The sequence below is a fragment of the Coregonus clupeaformis genome, unplaced genomic scaffold, assembly GCF_020615455.1.
Source record: "Coregonus clupeaformis isolate EN_2021a unplaced genomic scaffold, ASM2061545v1 scaf0471, whole genome shotgun sequence".
Taxonomy (NCBI): Eukaryota; Metazoa; Chordata; class Actinopteri; order Salmoniformes; family Salmonidae; genus Coregonus; species Coregonus clupeaformis.
The window spans coordinates 267,559-291,396 of record NW_025533926.1 but is presented as its reverse complement, the minus strand read 5'-3'; the positions used below and the strand labels follow the sequence as shown (position 1 = coordinate 291,396).

The following is a 23,838-nucleotide window of genomic DNA, read 5'->3' as shown; positions in this document are numbered from 1 at the left end:
ATAGAGTAACTCACGATTCAAGATGTTCTAAACATTCAGATCAGTTGCAAAATGTGGTGAGAACACGGTATTTGATCCACATCTAATACTTATATTAATAAGACACCCTCAAATGTCACACGTTATTTATTTATTATTTAGACAATTAAAAAATACACATCCATCAAACAATGAAATAGCCAAGGAAAAACATGCATATCTAATTAAAATGTTTTTTTTTTCCAAATGTTTTTAAAAAGGACATCTCCGTAGATCAGCACTTGAAAAACATGTCACATGAAGTAGGGTGGTAGTGCTCAGACGGCGTCCCAAAAGACACCCTATTCTCTACATAGTGCACTACTTTTGACCGTGTCATTTGGGACATGGTCGCAGACAGTCTCCATAGTGTTCGGTGCCCTACTGGCTCGGAGGTCATCCAAAAAGCCCCTTAGCTTTCTTCTTCTTGGGTCGCGCCGACGGAACTTTAGTCTGTGAGGAGGGGAACAGAGGTGTTAGAAACAGGCTAAGGATATTATGGTTACATTATAGCCTTTATTCTTCAGTCTGAGGGAGAGGGGTCTAGGCTGGGTTACAGTAGAGCCCTTAGGATGCGTTTACACAGGCAGCCCAGTTCTGATCTTTTGCCCAATTATTGGAAAAACAGCTGATCTGATTGCTCAAAGACCAATTCATGAAGAAAAAAAATCAGAATTGGGCTGCCTGTGTAAACGCAGCCTTAGTGACATCTGCTGATGTAAAAGTGCTTATCAATAAATAAGAAGCATTGAGGAGTTGACCAGACCTGTTCCTCATTAGTTATCTCTGAGTCTGTGGTTCTGGCTCGGTTCCCCTGTCCAGTCCGGCTCTTCTCCCCCTGGCCCAGCTGACCCAGCCCATGGTTCACCTCTCCTGTAGGGAACAAACAAACCCCCCCAATTCACACCTATAGTGGACATAATCAGACACTAAAACCCATCTTCACACTATTGAGCCGAGCAAAACCAAGCTGAGCTGCTTGCGCATCCTTGGTATGAGCTGCAAAGTTGCAACACATTTATCAACGTTGCAACAAATGTATCAAACCGCTTGAGACTCCAACTTTCCCACGCCAGTTGTTCTGTTAAAAGCAGCACTAGCAGAAGAAGTGAAATGTTAGGCTATTTTATGTTGTTTAGCTAGATTACAGAAAATGTATGGGACAGAATATAGTGCTTCATCCCTCCCCCTAGTGCTCTCTTATAGAATGTACAGTACCTCTCAAAAGTTTGGACACACCTACTAATTACAGGGTTTTTCTTTATTTTTACTATTTTCTACATTGTAGAATAATAGTGAAGACATCAAAACTATGAAATAACATATATGGAATCATGTAGTAACCAAAAAAAAGTGTTAAACAAATCAAAATATATGTTATATTTGAGATTCTTCAAAGTAGCCACCTTTTGCCTTGATGACAGCTTTGCACACTCTTGGCATTCTCTCAACCAGCTTCATGAGGTAGTCACCTGGAATGCATTTCAATTAACAGGTGTGCCTTGTTAAAAGTTAATTTTGTGACATTTCTTTCCTTCTTAATGCGTTTGAGCCAATCAGTTGTGTTGTGACAAGGTAGGGGTGGTATACAGAAGATAGCCATATTTGATAAAAGACTAAGTCCATATTATGGCAAGAATAGCTCAACTAAGCAAAGAGAAACAACAGTCCATAATTACTTAAAGACATGAAGGTCAGTCAATCCGGAAAATATCAAGAACTTTGAAAGTTTCTTCAAGTGCAGTCGCAAAAACCATCAAGCGCTATGATGAAACTGGCTCTTATGAGGACCACCACAGGAAAGGAAGACCCAGAGTTACCTCTGCTGCAGAGGATAAGTTCATTAGTTACCAGCCTCAGAAATTGCAGCCCAAATAAATGCTTCACAGAGTTCAAGTAACAGACACATCTCAACATCAACTGTTCAGAGGAGACTGTGTGAATCAGGCCTTCATTACATTTACATTTACGTCATTTAGCAGACGCTCTTATCCAGAGTGCATACATTATTCTTTTTTATTTTCATACCCCATGGGAATCGAACACACAACCCTGGCGTTGCAAACGCCATGCTCTACCAACTGAGCTACCTCCCTGCCGGCCATTCCCTCCCCTACCCTGGACGACGCTGGGCCAATTGTGCGCCGCCCCATTGGTCTCCCGGTTGCGGCCGGCTACAGCAGAGCCTGGATTCGAACCAGGATCTCTAGTGGCACAGCTAGCACTGCGATGCAGTGCCTTAGACCACTGCGCCACTCGAGTGGTCTAAGGCACTGCATGGTCGAATTGCTGCAAAGAACCCACTACTAAAGGACACCAATATGAAGAAGAGACTTGCTTGGGCCAAGAAACACGAGCAATGGACATTAGACCGGTGGAAATCTGTCCTTTGGTCTGATGAGTCCAAATTTGAGATTTTTGGTTCCAACCGCTGTGTCTTTGTGAGACGCAGAGTAGGTGAATGGATGATCTCCGCATGTGTGGTTCTCACCATGAAGCATGGAGGAGGAGGTGGGTTGGTGTGGGGGTGCTTTGCTGGTGACACTGTCAGTGATTTATTTAGAATTCAAGGCACACTTAATCAGCATGGCTACCACAGCATTCTGCAGCGATACGCCATCCCATCTCGTTTGCGCTTAGTGGGACTATCATTTGTTTTTCAACAGGACAATGACCCAACACACCTCCAGGCTGTGTAAGGGCTATTTGACCAAGAAGGAGAGTGATGGAGTGCCGCATCAGATGACCTGGCCTCCACAATCACCCGACCTCAACCCAATTGAGATGGTTTGGGATGAGATGGACCGCAGAGTGAAGGAAAAGCGGCCAACAAGTGCTCAGCATATGTGGGAACTCCTTCAAGACTGTTGGAAAAACATTCCTCATGAAGCTGGTTGAGAGAATGCCAAGAGTGTGCAAAGCTGTCATGAAGGCAAAGGGTGGCTACTTTGAAGAATCTCAAATATGTTTTGATTTGTTTAACACTTTTTTGGGTTACTACATGATTCCATATGTGTTATTTCATAGTTTTGATGTATTCACTATTATTATACAATGTAGAAAATAGTAAAAATAAAGAAAAACCCTTGAATGAGTAGGTGTGTCCAAACTTTTGACTGGTACTGTATTTGTGTGTCTGTGTGTGTGAGAGAGAGCGAAAAAGAGTGTAGGCAGGACATGTGATCATACAGGTCCAAATCTGAGGCCTTGGTGAGATGGATGGGATTAGAAAGATCATATGACCAATGAGAGGAGAGGTCCAGACCTGTGGGCTGGGTGCTGCTGGCGGCGTGGTTAGGGCCACGGTCCTGTGTGGTGGATTCGTCCCTCTTCGGGGGCGTGTCTCTCAGAGATCTTACGTTTGCGAGCGTTGGTGTTGCCGTAGGACGTGACAGCTGAGTAGAGCTCCTGCAGCTCAGAGTCAAACCCCAGACCGTCCTGCCTCACACATACCTGTGGCACAGTCTGAGAGCGAGAGAGAGAGAGAATGGGATAGTGAGAGAATGGGAGAGATAGAGAATGGGAGAGTGAGAGAAAATGGGAGAGAGAGAGAGAATGGCAGAGAGAGAGAGAATGTCAGAGAGAGAGAGAGAGAATGGCAGAGAGAATGGGAGAGAGACAGAGAGAGAGAGAGAGAGAATGGGAGAGAGAGAGAATGGGAGAGAGCGAGAATGGCAGAGAGAGAGAATGGGAGACAGAGAGAATGGGAGCGAGAGAAAATGGGAGCGAGAGAGAGAATGGGAGAGTGAGAGAGAGAATGGGGAGAGAGAGCGAATGGGAGAGAGAGAATGGGAGAGAGAGAGAATGGGAGAGAGAGAGAATGGGAGACAGAGAGAATGGGAGACAGAGAGAATGGGAGACAGAGAGAATGGGAGAGAATGGGAGAGCAAATGGGAGCGAGAGAGAATGGGAGAGAGAGAAAATGGGAGAGAGAGAAAATGGCAGAGAGAATGGGAGAGAGAGAGAATGGGAGAGAGAGAGAGAGAATGGGAGAGAGAGAGAAAATGGGAGAGAGAGAGAGAAAATGGGAGAGAGAGAGAGAATGGCAGAGAGAGAGAGAATGGCAGAGAGAGAGAATGGCAGAGAGAGAGAATGGGAGAGAGACAGAGAGAGAGAGAATGGCAGAGAGAGAGAATGGGAGAGAGACAGAGAGAGAATGGGGGAGAGAGAGAGAGCGAGAATGGGAGCGAGAGAGCGAATGGGAGCGAGAGAGAATGGGAGAGAGAGAATGGGAGAGAGAGAGAATGGGAGCGAGAGAGAATGGGAGAGAGAGAATGGGAGAGAGAGAGAATGGGAGAGAGAGAGAATGGGAGAGTGAGGGAGAGAGCGAGAGACAATGGAGAGAGAGAGAATGGGAGAGAGAGAATGGGAGAGAGAGAATGGGAGAGAGATAAAATGGGAGAGAGAGAGAATGGGAGAGAGTGAGAGAGCGAGAGAGAATGGGAGAGAGAGGGAGCGAATGGGAGCGAGAGAGAGAGAATGAGAGAGAGAATGGGAGAGAGAGAATGGGAGAGAGTGAGAATGGGAGAGAGCGAGAATGGGGGGGAGAGAGAGAATGGGAGAATGAGGGAGAGATAAGGAGAGAGAGAATGGGAGAGAGTGAGAGAGAATGGGAGAGAGTGAGAGAGCGAATGGGAGAGAGAGAGCGAATGGGAGAGTGAAAGAATGGGAGAGAGCAAGAATGGGAGAGAGCGAGCAAGAATGGGAGAGAGCGAGAGAGAATGGGAGAGAGCGAGAGAATGGGAGAGAGCGAATGGGAGAGCGCGAGAGAGAATGGGAGAGAGAGAATGGGAGAGAGAGAGAGAGAGAATGAGGGAGAGATAATGAGAGAGAGAGAGCGAGAATGGGAGAGAGAGAGAGCAAGAGAATGGGAGAGAGAGAGCAAGATCGAAATTATGACAAATCCAACTAATGTCAAAACTTTCTTTCCATAAATATAAATTCAAATGTAATATTTTCCTGCACACTATATTTATATTTTGGGGGGATTCAATGAAATAAAAATAAGTGTACAGGAAGCAGAGGGAAAGGACCAGAAATAAGATGTGACCTGAGCAAACACTAAGCTATCGAGAGAGAGAGGGAGAGAGAGAAAGTGTGAGGGAGAGAAACAGTATGAGAGGGAAAGAGCGATAGAGGTGTAGAGAGAAAATTAGACTAAATGATTGAGAGAGCATGAATGAATGATATGATAGGGAAAGACTATGTCCTGCAGTGAGTGTCAGTCAGTCAGTCAGTCAGTCAGCCTGCCTCCTGCGTGCCTACCTACCTACCTGCCTGCCTGCAGCCGTGGCGTGCTTTCCCCAGTCAGTCACATGGTAGAGGTCTGGAGTAGTGATAAGGGTCTAATCTAAGCAGTTTTACTAGCAGCTCTGGCACCAACGGCACAAGGTAGAGACCAGCAAACAGGAACAACACCACAGGAGACAGGAAACAGGAACAACATTACAGGAGACAGGAAACCTGGGTAGGTCTATACATGCACGGCTGCAAGCCAGTACTGCACTGTTGGGTGCACACACACACACGTTTTTTGAAGCCACAACCAACCACAAGTCAAGACAGATAAGAACATACTAAACTCATACAACGTGTACACACGACACACACGTACACACTATTCATTCTACTCTTTCACTCGCTTTTTTCAGTCAAACGGAGAGGACAAACTGAATTAGCTGTTCAAATATTGACCGGGAGAAATTGGTGGTCTCGCACTGCTGTCAGTGAGAGGGGCTCCTAAACATACATGGTCAGGTTTAGAGGTTTGCATTGATTTATTTTTGTTATTTGTTTGTTTAAATATCGTAAAAATAAATGTATGCTCTGGTCGGGCTTTAGTTCCCCTTTGGGCACAGAGCAACCAATGTGTGGAGGACCAGCGGCTGCGTAGAAAATGAGCAAAGCCACCCTTCTCTCCTCACACTCGCCATAATTCCATTTTCTGTTCCGCACCTTCGTTTTCATGTTCATTTTGCTATCATTCAACCTCTTTCATCCATTTAATCATTCAACCTCTCTTTCATCCATTTAATCATTCAACCTCTTTTTCATCCACTTAATCATTCAACCTCTCTTTCATCCATTTAATCATTCAACCTCTTTTCATCATTCATGATATCATTTGGCTTTTGGCTTTTGTCCAACACTTCTATCAATGTTCTCCCTTTGCCCTGTTCAACACAAACCATTTACATTTAAGTCTAAATAAGTGTTTATTGCATTAAATTCCTGTAAGTACAGTGCCTTGTGAAATGTGGAAACTTGCTGTTTTCCCATTTAGTTGTTGATCTACTCAACCTTCTCCTGTAGGACACATTCAACAACATTTGGCATGCACACCTCTCCTGGCAAATTCGCTACATTTCTGTCAAGTTGTTTGAGGATCATTGATGGACAGAAATAGTAAAATATTTCCACAGATTTTCAAGCAGATTTAAAAGGTGAAATCCTTAATGGTGAAACTGCTTCGTCTGTTTGCAATATTACAACAACGAAGAAGTTACTGCAAAGAACAAACACATTTTTTTTTAAAAACCTGACATCATTGCTCACAATATGCACAGATTTCTTTTTTTTTTACCATGCTGCGCGACGTTGCCTCGGCAACAAAATAATAATGGTAGTGGGGCCCAGTGGTGCTGTTTCCCCTTACAACGGAACACATCTAAGTCAGAACTGCAACTAGGCCACTAGGGACCGTCCCTTTAAACCGTCAAGTGTAAAGCATTCTCAAAAGTATGTCCAATGTATTGGGCCTGGGCCCGTATTCACAAAGCGTTTCAGAGTAAGAGTACTGATCTAGGATCAGTTTAGCCTTTGGATCATAATAAATCAGGGCATGGACCCGATCCTAGATCAGCACTCCTATTCTGAGACACGTTGTGAACACAGGCCCTGGACCATAAACAACTCGCAAACCATAAAAAGGGAGAGAATGTCATAAAAAAAGTTAACAACACAAAGGTCAAAAGTGTAGTTCAAACAGACGACCGCGGTTCAACAACATCTCTCCCTCACAGTTAATAATATTCATCTGGAACTTTCCTCTGGCCTCCACCAGACTGAGTGGCCTGCCGCTGTCATAACAGACCAACGTCCTGCAGTACGGAGAGAGGGGAGGAGCTACTGCTTATTGGAGCTCACCTGTGTGACTGACCAGAGAACCTATGTTAAATATCCTAAAATTAGGGTTTTGGTTAAGGTTAGGGTCAGTTTTAAGGTTTGCCCTCAGCGGACTGTCAATGGGATTCACGCCAGTCAAGTCCCTTTAGTTGCACCCTCACAAATCTGACCCCTGCATGGTTGTCAGACTGCTGGGCATGACTGGGCATCCATAATCCATACTGGCACCTTAGCCAATCACTGCCTGCGCACGGCCTGACCGAAGAAAAACAGGGAGAGTGAAAAAAGGGAAGGAAAAGGAGGGAGAGAGATGTTGACATTTCCCTCTATTACTAGTGGGTAAACAGCTCTGGTTTTAGCCGGTGTTGTTTTCTGTGATAGAACACAGTCTCTAGGCCGGTGTTGTTTTCTGTGATAGAACACAGTCTCTAGGCTTGTGTTGTTTTCTGTGATAGCCGGTGTTGATTAGTGGAGATTGGTGCTGACCGACCACCATGGAACGCTGGCACCGACTGCTGGGGCCCTCACCTGATCTATAGTAAAAAGAAACCTGGGGCTGATTCCTAAACTGACCCCTAGCCCCTACACCCTAGTCAGTAACCACTAACCCCTAGCTCCTAGTCAGTAACCTCTGACCCCTAGCCCCTACACCCTAGTCAGTAATCACTGACCCCTAGCCCCTACACCCTAGTCAGTAACCACTGACCCCTAGCTCCTAGTCAGTAACCTCTGACCCCTAGTCAGTAACCACTGACCCCTAGCCCCTACACCCTAGTCAGTAACCACTGACCCCTAGCCCCTACACCCTAGTCAGTAACCACTGACCCCTAGCTCCTAGTCAGTAACCTCTGACCCCTAGTCAGTAACCACTGACCCCTAGCCCCTACACCTTAGTCAGTAACCACTGACCCCTAGCTCCTAGTCAGTAACCTCTGACCCCTAGTCAGTAACCACTGACCCCTAGCCCCTACACACTAGTCAGTAACCACTGACCCCTAGCCCCTACACCCTAGTCAGTAACCACTGACCCCTAGACCCCTACACCCTAGTCAGTAATCACTGACCCCTAGCCCCTACACCCTAGTCAGTAACCACTGACCCCTAGCCCCTACACCCTAGTCAGTAATCACTGACCCCTAGCCCCTTACGCAGAGGCTACAGGACCTAACACAACCACATTGGATATTGATATTCTACTACTACACACACACACACTTGAACAAATCCACACGCCAGGCTGGCGGACGGGTAAGGAAAAACAAACAGAGGCAGGTGAAGTCGTAATGGTCCGTCTCCCTCTAAACCCTGGAAGCGCTTCACTTTACATCCAGCCATAAATCTGTCTACCCCTCCCTGTCAACTACTCTCCCTCTCTTCTCTCTCTCCCCAGTCAACTACTCTCTCCCCCCCAGTCAACTTCTCTCTCTCTCCAGTCAACTACTCTCCCTCTCCTCTCTCTCCCCCGTCAACTACTCTCTCCCCCCCAGTCAACTTCTCTCTCTCTACCCAGTCAACTACTCTCCCTCTCCTCTCTCTCTCTCTCCCCCCAGTCAGCTACTCTCCCTCTCCTCTCTCTCTCTCTCCCACCAGTCAACTACTCTCCCTCTCCTCTCTCTCTCTCCCCCCCAGTCAGCTACTCTCCCTCTCCTCTCTCTCTCTCTCCCCCCAGTCAGCTACTCTCCCTCTCCTCTCTCTCTCTCTCCCACCAGTCAACTACTCTCCCTCTCTTCTCTCTCTCTACCCAGTCAACTACTCTCCCTCTCCTCTCTCTCTCTCCCCAGTCAACTACTCTCCATCTCTTCTCTCTCTCTCACCAGTCAACTACTCTCCCTCTCCTCTATCTCCCGCCCGTCAACTACTCTCCCTCTCCTCTCTCTCTATCTCCCCCCGTCAACTACTCTCTCCCCCCAGTCAGCTACTCTCTCTCCCACCAGTCAACTACTCTCCCTCTCCTCTCTCTCTCCCCAGTCAACTACTCTCCCTCTCCTCTCTCTCTCTCCCCCGTCAACTACTCTCTCCCCCCCAGTCAACTACTCTCCCTCTCCTCAACTACTCTCCCTCTCCTCTCTCTCTCCCCAGTCAACTACTCTACCTCTCCTCTCTCTCCATCCAATCAACTACTCACCCTCTCTCTATGCCCCCTCCCCCGTCAACTACCCTCTCTCCCCCCAGTCAACTACTCTCCCTCTCCTCTCTCTCTCTCTCTCTCTCCAGTCAACTACTCTTCCTCTTTCTTTCCTCCCTCATTCCCTTCCTCGTTGCCCTCCAATCCCGCTTCCATTCAATTCATTTTCATTTATTTCTGATCTTATTTCATATTCCCTCTTATCTCCTCATTCCCCATTCCCCATTCCCCTCATTCTCCCCATAGATATCCATCTAAGAATGTAGAATAGCGTTAACTTGAAAACTGAATTTAACAAAGAACATGATTACATGTAGAACAGGTTTCCCGGATCCCGATTAAGCCTAATGCTAGAGTAAAATCTGGATCTGGGAAACCCGCCCATAGGGTTAAGGATTGGGGAGAAAAGACATCATTGGATTAAGGCAGGCATATATCGGGACAGGGCTTCTACAGGGCTTCTACAGGGCTTCTACCCTGAGGGATTGAAGGGGCATGGGTTACAGTGACAGTAGGGATGGGGGGTGAGGTGGGAGAGTTAGGGGAGTCTGTCTGTATACTGCAAGGGGATTACTGCTGTTACAGCTGAGTACACACTCCTGACCTGAGGCCCATCATTTACAGTGTCTCTCAGGCCAGGAGAGGAGCCAGGAGACTGAGGAGAGGCTTCCCCACGTCACCCCCTCTCTCTGGGACCACTGACAGGAGGAGAGGGGGTCAGACCTCCGGAGGGAATTTATGATTTTATTAGGATCCCCATTAGCCGATGCCAATGGTGACAGCTAGTCTTCCTGGGATCTGACACATAACCAAAAAGACATTACAATTTACATACATTTAAAACATGAACATAGACATTACAGACACACATATATACACACACACATACATACAGTGCATTCGGAAAGTATTCAAACCCCCCCTTCACTTTTTCCAAAATTGATTTAAAAATGTTTGCGTCATACCCAAGACGACTCTGGAGCACCAGAGAAACCCAAATCAACACCATGCCTTGTCCCTAAAAACTGAGACACATGGTGAGGTAGAAGGTAGAAATCCATCACCGACAGCTGTCCAAGATTTTACATGGTGAATAAGGGAAGACAACCTCTGATCACAGGCAACTACTGGCAACAATGCAGAACACATCGCACTGACTATCCAAGGTCCCTTCCCTCAGACCCTCTCCAATGATCTAGAGGAGGTGACAAGGGAGAGAGGATGTGAGGGATCGAGGAAAGATGAATTGAGAAAGATCCTTCCTCATGTCTCCTCTTCTCCTTCTTCCATCCCTCTACTTGCACACAGTTTCCACAGAGCTCTCCCCTGCCTCAGGGCCTGTAATTAGGGCCATTGTGGCCTGGCCTGCTCGCCTCTCAGCTCTCCCTCTCACTGCCCCTTCAGCTGGCTGGGCTGGTTCTGGACGGCCCAGTGTGGAGTCCCAAAAGACATCAGGACGGGCTGCCGGCCCAGCGCTACACAGATCCCTGCAACCCTCAGACACGTGATGTGAACATGAAGGGTGTAAACACTGGCTGCAGTCCAAACTCAAAGTAGACAGCCCTCAGCCCTAAACCCTAAGCCCTTGAATTACATTTTACATCGTGGCATCCGAGTGTACCTTAAATGTCCCTTGCCCAAGCGAGGGAGAGTGATGATCGGAGAGGCAACGTCCTTGGTGGAAATCTTGAAGTTGAGCTTAAAAACAACCAACCTAGTTATTCATGTACCTAGCAAGCTAACGTAGCTAGCTTGCACTCCTGTCAGGTAGCTAGCTACCCATAGCTAGCAAGATAGTTTTATACTTTGGTCCTTTATTCTAATACATTTCAGAATTCCAAAAAATATGTTTATGACGCTAGCTACGTTTTATAGGCTCCTCACTACGAGACTAAGACAATTTGCCAACGCTAAAATCAATGTAATCTATATAACGTTTTCAGCAAGCTAGCATCATAATTTTGTCTGACATGCCGAAAATAGAGCCGTGTTGATTAAATTTGACACTTTGTGGCCACCAGAATTTGACACGTGACTACAGTTTGAATTGAATTGTGGGTCATATCAACCCCACAAGTGATCCAAGTTCTTCACTCGCTCCCTCAAGCTAAATTGAGGGCCGAGGGGGCAACGTTTGTGAATTGGACCTGAAACTGCATCCGGGTTTCGACGGGGATTCCCCCGAGGTAAAGTGGCTAGCGTGAGGGCTGAGGGGGTAAAAATAATGTGTTTGGACTGCAGCCATTCTCTGTCCTTTCTCTATTAGGGAAGGAGGGAAGGAGGAGAAGAGGAAAGAAGGATATTATTTCTCATCTTTCCTTCCCTCTCTGGTCCTGGCCTACCAGCGGGCCTCCAGTCCAGGATGGTTATTAGGGACATTACATGCTTATCAGTTAGGGATGATTATGGAGGCCCAGCCCGGAGCCTGGGGCTCCATTACCAGCAGAGGCCTCCCCCCTGGGGACACAAGCCCCCCCTCCCCACCCCCCTAGTGAGGGAGGAGTGGGCATGAAGTTCCATGAAGAGTACGTCCAGCACACAAACCAGTCTCCGCTTCATCACCTGCTGTCAATAAAACATTAGTGAACGACCAGGATCCACTGACAGACACTTCAAGTGTGTTTGTTTGAGACATTACGGCACCCAATCATATGACAGAGACCTTTCCACCCAACCTGATGCCAAAGAAAGTCAGCACTCAGCTGTGAGAGCCTGGGAGCAGGGGTGTCTCCCGAGCACAAGGGGGTGCTATTCAACCCACAGGGTTGCCAGATATCACGTGAGATATTAACCACAAGGCTGCCAGATATTGTCATTTCACCTCCTGCATTGGCCAAAAGAGTCCATATGAATAAGAGCCCACCGGTACCCTCTAATAGTACTGTACGGTATTGTAGCAGTGAACGCCAGCTATTGCGTCATCCCTGGCAAAGATGGAACCTGGGTAACCATGACCCCGAACGCAAACGCACTAGCCACAACCCCAAGACAGTTAACTCACTTGGGGGAAATGGTATATCGGGTTCATCGGGGCTAAGTTTGTTACAGTATGTTATACCTACATAACACACTGAAGTATACAAATATACCTCTAAAAACTAGAAAACCCCACCCCAATCCCTCAAAACAAACCAACAAACTACAAAACCCACATAATTCCCTCAAAAACGTGCCTCTAAAAACTACCAAACCCAGCTCATTAAAAACACCCCTCTAAAAAACCCAGTCCATCACCTCATGCCTCTCCACCAAACTAACAAGGTCATCTAACCCAGGCTGTGCCAGTGTTGCCACCACCACCAGACAGTGTCTGGTAGAGCAGGGCACTGAGCCACAGGAGCTGGTTCAACCGACTGTATTCCTGTTGTTTTATTAGGAGCCCCACCTACTGTCACACAGAGCACAAATTCCTCAGGTGTGTGTGATAAGGCCCGCTCCTGTTTAGAAGACCGCTGTCAATGATTTACTACACAGAAGAGAGAGAGGGAGAGGGATAGAGGAGGGGAGGGGAGAGGGAGAGAAGGGGGGGAGAAAGAGAGCGAGAGGGAGGAGAGGGGTAGATAGGGAGAAGAGGGAGAAGAGGGGGAGAGAGGGAGAAGAGGGGGAGAGAGGGCGGGGGGAGAGAAAGAGGGAGCGAGAGAGACGGGGAGAGGGCGGGGAGAGAGCGAGAGAGAGAGACGGGGGAGAGGGCGGGGAGAGAGAGAGAGAGAGAGAATGAATAACTAGAGAACGACATGGAGAGGAAAGCAAGAGAGGAACCATGGTACCAGAGTATAGAACCATGGTCCCAGAGCATAGAACCATGGTACCAGAGCATAGAACCATGGTACCAGAGCATAGAACCATGGCATCAGCTCAACCACTGATCTCAAAACAGCCTCTATCTATCTAGCAGTGCTTGGACTGATCTAGACAGGCGCTGTATGACAGTTCACATAGGTGGCTGGCTGGTCTAGCAGTAAAGCCTCCAACACACAGGTCTACGCTGTCTGGTTTAAATACGGCCTGCTGCCCTTTGACACAAACTCTCTCTAGCTTTCCCCACAGCCATCCCCTCTCTCTCTCTCTGTTCAATAAAGACAGAAAATACATGACATCTACATAAAGAGAGATGACATAGGAGCCGCAGAGGCCAGGTCTGATGTCCAGCGGTGATGACAGCCTCTGGTGGATGGAGTCCCTGAATAACCAGGGGGAGATGCTAACCTCAACCCCCCCAGTATCTCCCCACATCCCCTGCCTCCAGACTTCTCCCTACCCCCCCTGACCCCCAACCCATAGACCCCCAGGGAGAACCAAATCCACAGCACTACAGATGGACTAGCATGCTAACCCACAGGGTTAGGGTGCTACTGTAAACGCTCCAGCCCCTCCCCTGATCTGACCAGCCTGTTCCTATCCAGCATGGGTGAGAAGGGGGAGGGGTGTGGAGCATGAGGTAGACCACAGGGAACATGTCCCTCCCCTCCTTCACTCAGTCACAATGTTTTCCTCCACTCAGCACCAAAACCCCAAGGCATGCGTCACTGCTGCGGACTGGTCACACACACATACTGGTCCTACACACACAGGCTCACACACACACCGAAGCATAGACCTACCTACTATCACACACACACACACACACACACGAAAAGGAACACTCAACGACACACCCTCCCCTCTGAAACCAAAACCATGCGTCATTGCCCGGTCCAGTGTGGACAAACAGACCCACCCCTTGCCAGGCCCGATCCACAAGCAGTGACAAAACAGGTCAAAAACAGGTCAAAACGATAAAAGCTCAGATGGAGGTTAGTGTGATCTAAAAGAAGGACACAAGGTTTTATTTCCCACCACAACACTCTGGGCCTCTCTACCTTCACATTAGAAATGGGCATCTAGATTCCAGGACACTGTGTGTGCGTGCATGTGCGTGTGTGTGACAGTGGATGGGTAGTCTAATTCCAACCTCCATGTCAATGTTGACCTGTGGTGGGTGGTGTGTTTGTGTGGGGTGAGGAGGGGGCTCCAATGGAAAGCTAGAAAGGTGCCTGGGTTGACTTTCTCTTCCCCCGTCTCTGTCTATCTTTCCCTTCTTTCATCTGCACTCTTCTCTCATCCTCCTTTCCAGGAGTTCTACTCTACACAGGAAGAGGAGAAAAAAATCATCAGTGGAGGGATGAGAGGGGGGTGGAGTGAAGGGGGGGGATGAGAGGGGGGTGGAGTGGAGGAGAGGGATGAGAGGGGGGTGGAGTGAAGGGGGGGGATGAGAGGGGGGTGGAGTGAAGGGGGGGAATGAGAGGGGGGTGGAGTGAAGGAGAGGGATGAGAGGGGGGTGGAGTGAAGAGGAGGAATGAGAGGGGGGTGGAGTGAAGAGGAGGAATGAGAGGGGGGTGGAGTGAAGAGGGGGGATGAGAGGGGGTGGAGTGAAGGGGGGAATGAGAGGGGGGTGGAGTGAAGGGGGGGTGAGAGGGGGGGTGGAGTGAAGGAGAGGGATGAGAGGGGGGTGGAGTGAAGGAGAGGGATGAGAGGGGGGTGGAGTGAAGGAGAGGGATGAGAGGGGGGTGGAGTGAAGGAGAGGGATGAGAGGGGGGTGGAGTGAAGGAGAGGGAGGAGAGGGGGTGGAGTGAAGGAAAGGAATGAGAGGGGTGGAGTGAAGAAAAGGAATGAGAGGGGGTGGAGTGAAGGAAAGGAATGAGAGGGGGTGGAGTGAAGGAGAGGAATGAGAGGGGGTGGAGTGAAGGAAAGGAATGAGAGGGGGGTGGAGTGAAGGAGAGGAATGAGAGGGGGTGGAGTGAAGGAGAGGGATGAGAGGGGGGTGGAGTGAAGGAGAGGAATGAGAGGGGGTGGAGTGAAGGAAAGGAATGAGAGGGGGTGGAGTGAAGGAGAGGAATGAGAGGGGGTGGAGTGAAGGAGAGGGATGAGAGGGGGGTGGAGTGAAGGAGAGGAATGAGAGGGGGTGGAGTGAAGGAAAGGAATGAGAGGGGGTGGAGTGAAGGAGAGAATGAGAGGGGGTGGAGTGTAGGAGAGGAATGAGAGGGGGGTGGAGTGAAGGAGAGAGATGAGAGGGGGGTGGAGTGAAGGAGAGGAATGAGAGGGGGGTGAAGTGAAGGGGAGGGATGGAAAGTACAAACCACATCTGGGTTCAAATAGTATTTTAAATACTTTGAGCGGTTCCTTGAGCCTGCCCGGATGTGCAGCGTTTGCACTTTTGGGACCATTCCATTAGTTCCTTTGTGCCAGGCAAGCAGAGTGCAAGTATTTTAAAGATTTCAAATGCTATTTGAACCCAGGTCTGTTGATAAACAGAAGTCCTTCCTCTCTCCCCCTTTTAATTTGCAGGAAAATCATTCTCTAAAAATACCCCTGCCACCGCTTTGAAGGCCAGATATGTCATTCCAAATGTGTTTGCCCACAGATAAAGGCATCTTTCAGTAGCCATTGAGTAAGAGTCGCCATCAAAAGGTAGGTGCCGTGTTGACAGAGGTGAGCGGAGAGGTGAAGGAGACATTATCTGGGCCTGGGGCGGGGGTTCCCAGTATAGCCCTACGAGCCGAAGGCTGGAGGCTAAAACAGAGCCGACTTAAGAGTGAAGACGAACAGCAAGACATCAGGAGAGACAGACGGACACAAAGTTACACAGAGAGTCTTCCCAGAGGGGGAAACGCAAACAGAGACACCACCTCCTATGGACAAATACTACACACACATGCCGCGGCTCCTCGCCTCGCGCCTCCTCCACCTATCTGTCTACTGGTCAGGCCATGAGCCCAAAGGAATGGCTGGCCATGGACGCCGCCTCCCTCTCCAGTGTGTGTGTGTGGTCTTGACACTTCGCAGTGAAATTTTTCCAGACACTTCATTTCAGTTTGGACTTTGGTCCGTGGCGGCCTGCCGGCGCTCAGTGGAATTTGCCATGGCCAGGAGAAGGGTGCGGGGTGTGTGTACTTTGACCCGAGAGGAGGAAAGGCCACGTTCCCCTGCATGCATTGCCATTCTCTTTATGGGCCATCTCCAGATGAGCATTTCCCCAAACCTCCAGGGAGGCTTACTACAGTAAGGTCCGAGTACCCCCTACCCTCCATACGGGACAGGAGTGAGGGAGAGTGGGGCCTGCCTGCCCCCTGTTTCACACTGCCGAGTTCATTCAAAGATCCATCTCTACATTCCCCAGGACACTTAAATGCCAACACACACAGGTCAGGGATGGGGGTCAATGAAGTAGCGACTGAGAAATTCCACATCCTTCCACCGCACACTCAAACACACACACTGAAAAGCACCCAACACACTAACTACAGCGGCTTGCGAAAGTATTCACCCCCCTTGGCATTTTTCCTATTTTGTTGCCTTACAACCTGGAATTAAAATTGATTTTTTGGGGGTTTGTATCATTTGATTTACACAACATGCCCACCACTTTGAAGATGCAAAATATTTTTGGGGGTGAAACAAACAAGAAATAAGACAAAAAAACAGAACACTTAAGCGTGCATAACTATTCACCCCCACCAAAGTCAATACTTTGTAGAGCCACCTTTTGCAGCAATTACAGCTGCAAGTCTCTTGGGGTATGTCTCTATACGCTTTGCACATCTAGATACTGGGATTTTCGCCCATTCTTCAAGGCAAAACTGCTCCAGCTCCTTCAAGTTGGATGGGTTCCGCTGGTGTACAGCAATCTTTAAGTCATACCACAGATTCTCAATTGGATTGAGGTCTGGGCTATTCCAAGAAAATTTAATGTTTCCCCTTAAACCACTCGAGTGTTGCTTTATCAGTATGATTAGGGTCATTGTCCTGCTGGAAGGTGAACCTCCGTCCCAGTCTCAAATCTCTGGAAGACTGAAACAGGTTTCCCTCAAGAATTTCCCTGTATTTAGCGCCATCCATTATTCCTTCAATTCTGACCAGTTTCCCAGTCCCTGCCGATGAAAAACATCCCCACAGCATGATGCTGCCACCACCATGCTTCACTGTGGGGATGGTGTTCTCGGTGTGATGAGAGGTGTTTGGTTTGCACCAGACATAGCGCTTTCTTTGATGGCCAAAAAGCTCAATTTTAGTCTCATCTGACCAGAGTACCTTCTTCCTTATGTTTGGGGAGTCTCCCACATGCCTTTTGGAGAACACCAAATGTCTTTTTTCTGGCCACTCTTCTGTAAAGCCCAGCTCTGTGGAGTGTATGGCTTAAAGTGGTCCTATGTGTACGGCTTAAAGTGGTCCTGGTCCCGTGTGGCTCAGTTGGTAGAGCATGGCGCTTGCAACGCCAGGGTTGTGGGTTCGATTCCCACGGGGGGCCAGTATGAAAAATGTATGCACTCACTAACTGTAAGTCGCTCTGGATAAGAGCGTCTGCTAAAATGACTTAAATGTTTTAAAAAATTGACAGATTCTCCGCTGTGGAGCTTTTCAGCTCCTTCAGGGTTATCTTTGGTCTCTTTGCTGCCTCTCTGATTAATGCCCTCCTTGCCTGGTCCGTGAGTTTTGGTGGGCGGCCATTTGGCAGGTTTGTTGTGGTGCCATTTTCTTTAAATTTTTTAATAATGGATTTAATGTTGCTCCGTGGGATCTTCAAAGTTTCAGATATTTTTTTATAACCCAAACCTGATCTGTACTTCTCCACAACTTTGTCCCTGACCTGTTTGGAGAGCTCCTTGGTCTTCATGGTGCCGCTTGCTTGGTGGTGCCCCTTGCTTAGTGGTGTTGCAGACTCTGGAGCCTTTCAGAACAGGTGTATATATACTGAGATCATGTGACATTTAGATTGCACACAGGTGGACTTTATTAAACGAATTATTTGACTTCTGAAGGTAATTGGTTGCACCAGATCTTATTTAGGGGCTTCATAGCAAAGGGGGTGAATACATATGCACGTACCACTTTTCCATTATTTATTTTTTAGAATTTTTGAAACACGTTATTTTTTTCATTTTACTTCACCAAATTGGACTGTGTACAGTGGGGAAAAAAAGTATTTAGTCAGCCACCAATTGTGCAAGTTCTCCCACTTAAAAAGATGAGAGAGGCCTGTAATTTTCATCATAGGTACACGTCAACTACGACAGACAAAATGAGAAAAACAATTCCAGAAAATCACATTGTAGCATTTTTAATGAATTTATTTGCAAATTATGGTGGAAAATAAGTATTTGGTCAATAACAAAAGTTTCTCAATACTTTGTTATATACCCTTTGATGGCAATGACACAGGTCAAACGTTTTCTGTAAGTCTTCACAAGGTTTTCACACACTGTTGCTGGTATTTTGGCCCATTCCTCCATGCAGATCTCCTCTAGAGCAGTCATGTTTTGGGGCTGTCGCTGGGCAACACGGACTTTCAACTCCCTCCAAAGATTTTCTATGGGGTTGAGATCTGGAGACTGGCTAGGCCACTCCAGGACCTTGAACTGCTTCTTACGAAGCCACTCCTTCGTTGCCCGGGCGGTGTGTTTGGGATCATTGTCATGCTGAAAGACCCAGCCACGTTTCATCTTCAATGCCCTTGCTGATGGAAGGAGGTTTTCACTCAAAATCTCACGATACATGGCCCCATTCATTCTTTCCTTTACACGGATCAGTCATCCTGGTCCCTTTGCAGAAAAACAGCCCCAAAGCATGATGTTTCCATCCCCATGCTTCACAGTAGGTATGGTGTTCTTTGGATGCAACTCAGCATTCTTTGTCCTCCAAACACGACGAGTTGAGTTTTTACCAAAAAGTTCTATTTTGGTTTCATCTGACCATATGACATTCTCCCAATCCTCTTCTGGATCATCCAAATGCACTCTAGCAAACTTCAGACGGGCCTGGACATGTACTGGCTTAAGCAGGGGGACACGTCTGGCACTGCAGGATTTAAGTCCCTGGCGGCGTAGTGTGTTACTGATGGTAGGCTTTGTTACTTTGGTCCCAGCTCTCTGCAGGTCATTCACTAGGTCCCCCCGTGTGGTTCTGGGATTTTTGCTCACCGTTCTTGTGATCATTTTGACCCCACGGGGTGAGATCTTGCGTGGAGCCCCAGATCGAGGGAGATTATCAGTGGTCTTGTATGTCTTCCATTTCCTAATAATTGCTCCCACAGTTGATTTCTTCAAACCAAGCTGCTTACCTATTGCAGATTCAGTCTTCCCAGCCTGGTGCAGGTCTACAATTTTGTTTCTGGTGTCCTTTGACAGCTCTTTGGTCTTGGCCATAGTGGAGTTTGGAGTGTGACTGTTTGAGGTTGTGGACAGGTGTCTTTTATACTGATAACAAGTTCAAACAGGTGCCATTAATACAGGTAACGAGTGGAGGACAGAGGAGCCTCTTAAAGAAGAAGTTACAGGTCTGTGAGAGCCAGAAATCTTGCTTGTTTGTAGGTGACCAAATACTTATTTTCCACCATAATTTGCAAATAAAATCATTAAAAAATCCTACAATGTGATTTTCTGGATTTCTTTTTCTCAAGTTGTCTGTCATAGTTGACGTGTACCTATGATGAAAATTACAGGCCTCTCTCATCTTTTTAAGTGGGAGAACTTGCACAATTGGTGGCTGACTAAATACTTTTTTTCCCCACTGTATGTCCATTACATGACATCCAAATAAAAATAAAATACAATTACAGGTTGTAATGCAACAAAATAGGAAAAGCGCCATGGGGATGAATATTTTTGCAAGGCACTGTAAAACACAGGCTCATTAAACTACCAGGGGACCAAACTACTGTTAACACATGAGCAAGTCATCCAATTTATTTTGAGCATAAATAGAAAGTATTCAAGGTATAATCTTAGAATAAAGCTCTATTTTGGACAAACAAATTAACTAAATTAGTGTTTGCTTAATCTGCTTTTTATTTCAAATAGTCATTTCTGCTCCCCCTTCTCAAGGGTGCCAATCATTTGGGACCTGACTGCACATACACTCCCCTCCATATCTATTTAGGCAGCTACAACTTTCTACTGTCCTCCAGCATGTTTCATATGAGGCGACAGGACACAGTCACCTTTTATTTGGGGGGGTATTTCCATACATATGTTTTACCGTTTAGATTAGAAATGAAAAGCACTTTGTGTATCTAGCCCCTCCCATTTGAAGGTGTCATAAGTATTTGAAAAAAAATTAACTTATAGTGTATTAAAGCAGTCAAAAGTTTAGTATTTGGTCCCATATTCCTAGCATACAACGACTACATCAAGCTTGTGACTTTACAAACTTGTTCGATGCGTTTGGAGTTTGTTGGGAATATGAACTGAATGTAGGAACTGAATGTTGAATAACATATTGTGTCATTTTGGAGTCACTTTTATTGGAAATAAGAAAATAATGATTCTAAACACTTCTACGATAATGTGGATGCCACCATGATTACGGATAATCATGAATGAAACGTCAATAATGAGTGAGAAAGTTGGAAGCATAATTATCAATAACAGGGGAGGTTAGTGTTTTGGGTGGGGTAAGATTAAGGACCCTGGCTGAGCAGGGAACCAGCCCTCACCGGGCAACCCAGGAGGCTATGTAACAGAAGAGCGTAAACCTATATATACACATCAAGAATCTGGATGAAGGAGTGGATGACGATCGTCTAAGACAGTTGTTTTCCCTGTGCAGAACCATCATAAGTGCCAAGTAGGGCTGTGATGGTCATGGAATTTTGGATGACGGTTATTGGCCAGCCTAATGACCGTGGTCAGCGTTATAATCGTTTGAGTAGCAAAATGTTTTAGTTATTTTTTATTTTAAAGACGCACATTTTCTCCTTCTCCACTCCTGACTGCATGTGCTGCAGGAAGTGGGGTGTTGCCTAGGCAACCAAAGCCTTGTTTGCTACAGCTAGGAGCAACAAAGTCTCATCATGTTGTAAAGAGTCCAGGTAACCACAGAAACAGACTCAACGAATGCCCAGCCGTCCCGTCTTCATTAAGCTGTTCGTTCCACAATTGTCAAAAAATAAAAATACGGTTATGACCGGTCACACGATTATATGGCCATTGTGCCAGCTCTTGTGCCAAGGTGATGACTGAGGTCAGCAGCAGTAAGGGGTTTATCAGCCTCACCTCCCCCGAGGAGGCTACCAAGGCTATTATGGAGATACACGGGCGCATCGGGTCCTCCAAGCCTCTTTACCCGGCCCTAACCCAGCGGGAAATGTACTTGGCCATGATCCAGCCAAACCCAGCACCTCCCACCAGCCACCTCATGGCTACAATGCCCCTAGCCCAGAATCAACTACAGCCACCAGTTGGCTGAGCAAGGACCCAGCCCTACCTGGGCCATCCAGGGTGCCATGCAACTGTGCAAAATCAGCGCCTTGTGCAAACAAAGCATTTATTGTGGCTTCCTTACTAAGCTGAGTATTCAAAGGCTCTTGCCAGACTTCCTCTTTCTCAGTAATATATTCTTCCTATCTTGTAACCATTCCTATCAACTATGTGTGGTCAGTATGCCTGCGATTGTGACTGTATGAAACTTACCTGTGTCAGGAAGTTCTCTCTATAGCTCTGCTCCTCAAACAACTCTGTCTGCAAACGCTCTGCAAAACACACACACACACAAATGAGAGAGGAACAGGTGTGTGTGTGTGTGTGTGTGGTGTTTAATGAGTGTATTTGTGTTTCGGTGTGTGTAGAGCCTACCTCTGCTCAGCACTGCCCCATTGTCCCTATAGTCTTGGATCTCAGTGTCTTTCCTGGCCAGAAGAGCTCCCAGTTGGCCCACCTGCCTCTGCAGTAACCTGCTCATCAACAGCAGGGGGCGCACCAGCTGACTGCATGCCTAATAGCACACACCAATACGCATTACACAACCATTAGTCATGGAACGCGAACGCACACACACACACACATAAAGAAAAAGAGCAGACACACACACATACAAAAGTTCAGTGAGAGTTGAGCATAGAGTTGTTGTTCAGTTAAGTCTATGGATTATGGATCTTACCAAAGCCACAGGGGCAAGGGTGCAGCGGAACTCCCAGTAGAAGGGCACCCCCGCCAGCTCACTCTTCAACTTCAGGTTGATGTCACCGCCGTGGGGGTTGAGGGACAACTGAGCCGTTGCACCCCCGTTCTCCACCCCTACGTCCACCTGTCCAGACAGACAGGGGCGAGCCACCACACACAGGTGAGAGAAGAAGGCAAGGACGGGAGCCCGCAATCGCCTGTTCAGCTCCTGTTATGACAGAGAGGACATTTTTTCAAAGGTTGTTGAAATGTACTTTAGTTTGTGTATGTGTGTGTGTATGTGTCCTCCTCCTTGCCTGAGCTCTGTCCTGGATGGCTGTGGTGTCCATCTCCTCCTCCCACACAGAGTGCAGGTCAGTGAGCAGGATGCGGTACGCTGTGTCCCCAAACCAGGTCTTGGCCAGGAGCTGAGACTCACTGATACACACTGGTACCCAGGGACAGTCCAGCAGAACCCCATCACCTGCATCTCTCTCCATGGCAGACTATCCCCAGCCACCTAGAGAGATGATGTAACATTACCCCCATCTCTCTCCATGGCAGACTATCACCAGCCACCTAGAGAGATGATGTGGTCCTCTGTAGCTCAGCTGGTAGAGCACGGCGCTTGTAACGCCAAGGTAGTGGGTTCGATCCCCGGGACCACCCATACACAAAAATGTATGCATGCATGACTGTAAGTCGCTTTGGATAAAAGCGTCTGCTAAATGACATATAATTATTATTATTATTATGATGTAACTTCAGGTCAAGGAGCAACCAGGTCATATTTCCCTTGTCTTGTGAATGCACCACAAACATGAGAAAGGCTGTGGATTTCTAGGATCAGGCACAGCCTTTATGTACTATGGGTTCAGGAGCAACACACAAAGTATTATCAAGGAACATTTCTGTTTTATAGTACAGGCATCATCTGCTTGCCATCACTTGACAGAAGCACAAGTCATATAATGGCAACATCTCTGTTGGCTTCCTCTGACACTGGTTGGATGGAGTCAGTGAGTCGCTAAATCAGCGACGTTAAAGTAAGAGACTCACCTCTAAAGAATGTACTCTGTCTGGACACAGATCTGTTAAAACGTATCAGACGCCGCCGTCCTAACCGCATAATCACACACCATCTATATGAGCCGACCACTAGCAGCAACTTGAGGTTGTTGGGGATATGTAAGGAGGTTGTTTTCGGGAATACTTGCTATTTCTCGCAAATGCCATTATTTTACAGCGCATATTCAGAGGTTAGTGAGCTAACTCATGTCATGCAAATTGGAAATAGAAAGGAAAACGTAGCCAGCTCGCTTTATGCAATGTTTATGTTAGCTTGCTTTAGCATGTGACAACATTTAGGAAGTAAATATTCAACAAGCCAAGCCAGCATCCAAGTATACATGCAGTACGCGACAAAAAGTATTTAGCATACTTTTCGTTAATTGTGCTTATTCAATTTACGTAAATGCTATGAAATTATTCAGGATGGGAACAGTTTATTATAAAACATTTTCTACGAGAATGATTTCACATACCAAAGTTTGGGAACGGTCCTGCGGTCAAAACATTCCTCCAGCTCCGCTGAAACAAAATCCCTAATTAAAAAGGTTCCGCTTTAGAGGCCCTATCCTATTTTATCAATAAAATAAG

The 23,838-nt window shown here is 47.2% G+C and overlaps 1 protein-coding gene across 3 annotated transcripts; it reads right to left on the bottom strand.

The window, feature by feature from the left end:
* Window positions 1-115: 115 nt before the first annotated feature.
* On the bottom strand, window positions 116-23,811 carry nhej1 (nonhomologous end-joining factor 1). Of its 3 annotated transcripts, none has more exons than XM_045215548.1 (8): window positions 23,724-23,811; window positions 22,497-22,699; window positions 22,178-22,408; window positions 21,874-22,012; window positions 21,712-21,770; window positions 3,284-3,483; window positions 785-891; window positions 116-471 (listed from the first exon to the last, which is right to left on the bottom strand). In XM_045215548.1, the coding sequence occupies exons 2-6, from the start codon at window positions 22,677-22,679 to the stop codon at window positions 3,313-3,315; spliced, it is 783 nt and encodes a 260-aa protein (XP_045071483.1). In that variant the 5' UTR covers window positions 22,680-22,699; window positions 23,724-23,811; the 3' UTR covers window positions 116-471; window positions 785-891; window positions 3,284-3,312. The 3 variants fall into 3 exon arrangements, with proteins under 3 accessions (XP_045071483.1, XP_045071482.1, XP_045071484.1); XM_045215547.1 differs by having other exon boundaries at window positions 22,497-22,758; window positions 23,724-23,774; XM_045215549.1 differs by lacking the exons at window positions 116-471; window positions 785-891 and adding an exon at window positions 5,292-5,390 and having other exon boundaries at window positions 3,400-3,483; window positions 22,497-22,758; window positions 23,724-23,776.
* Window positions 23,812-23,838: the final 27 nt, after the last annotated feature.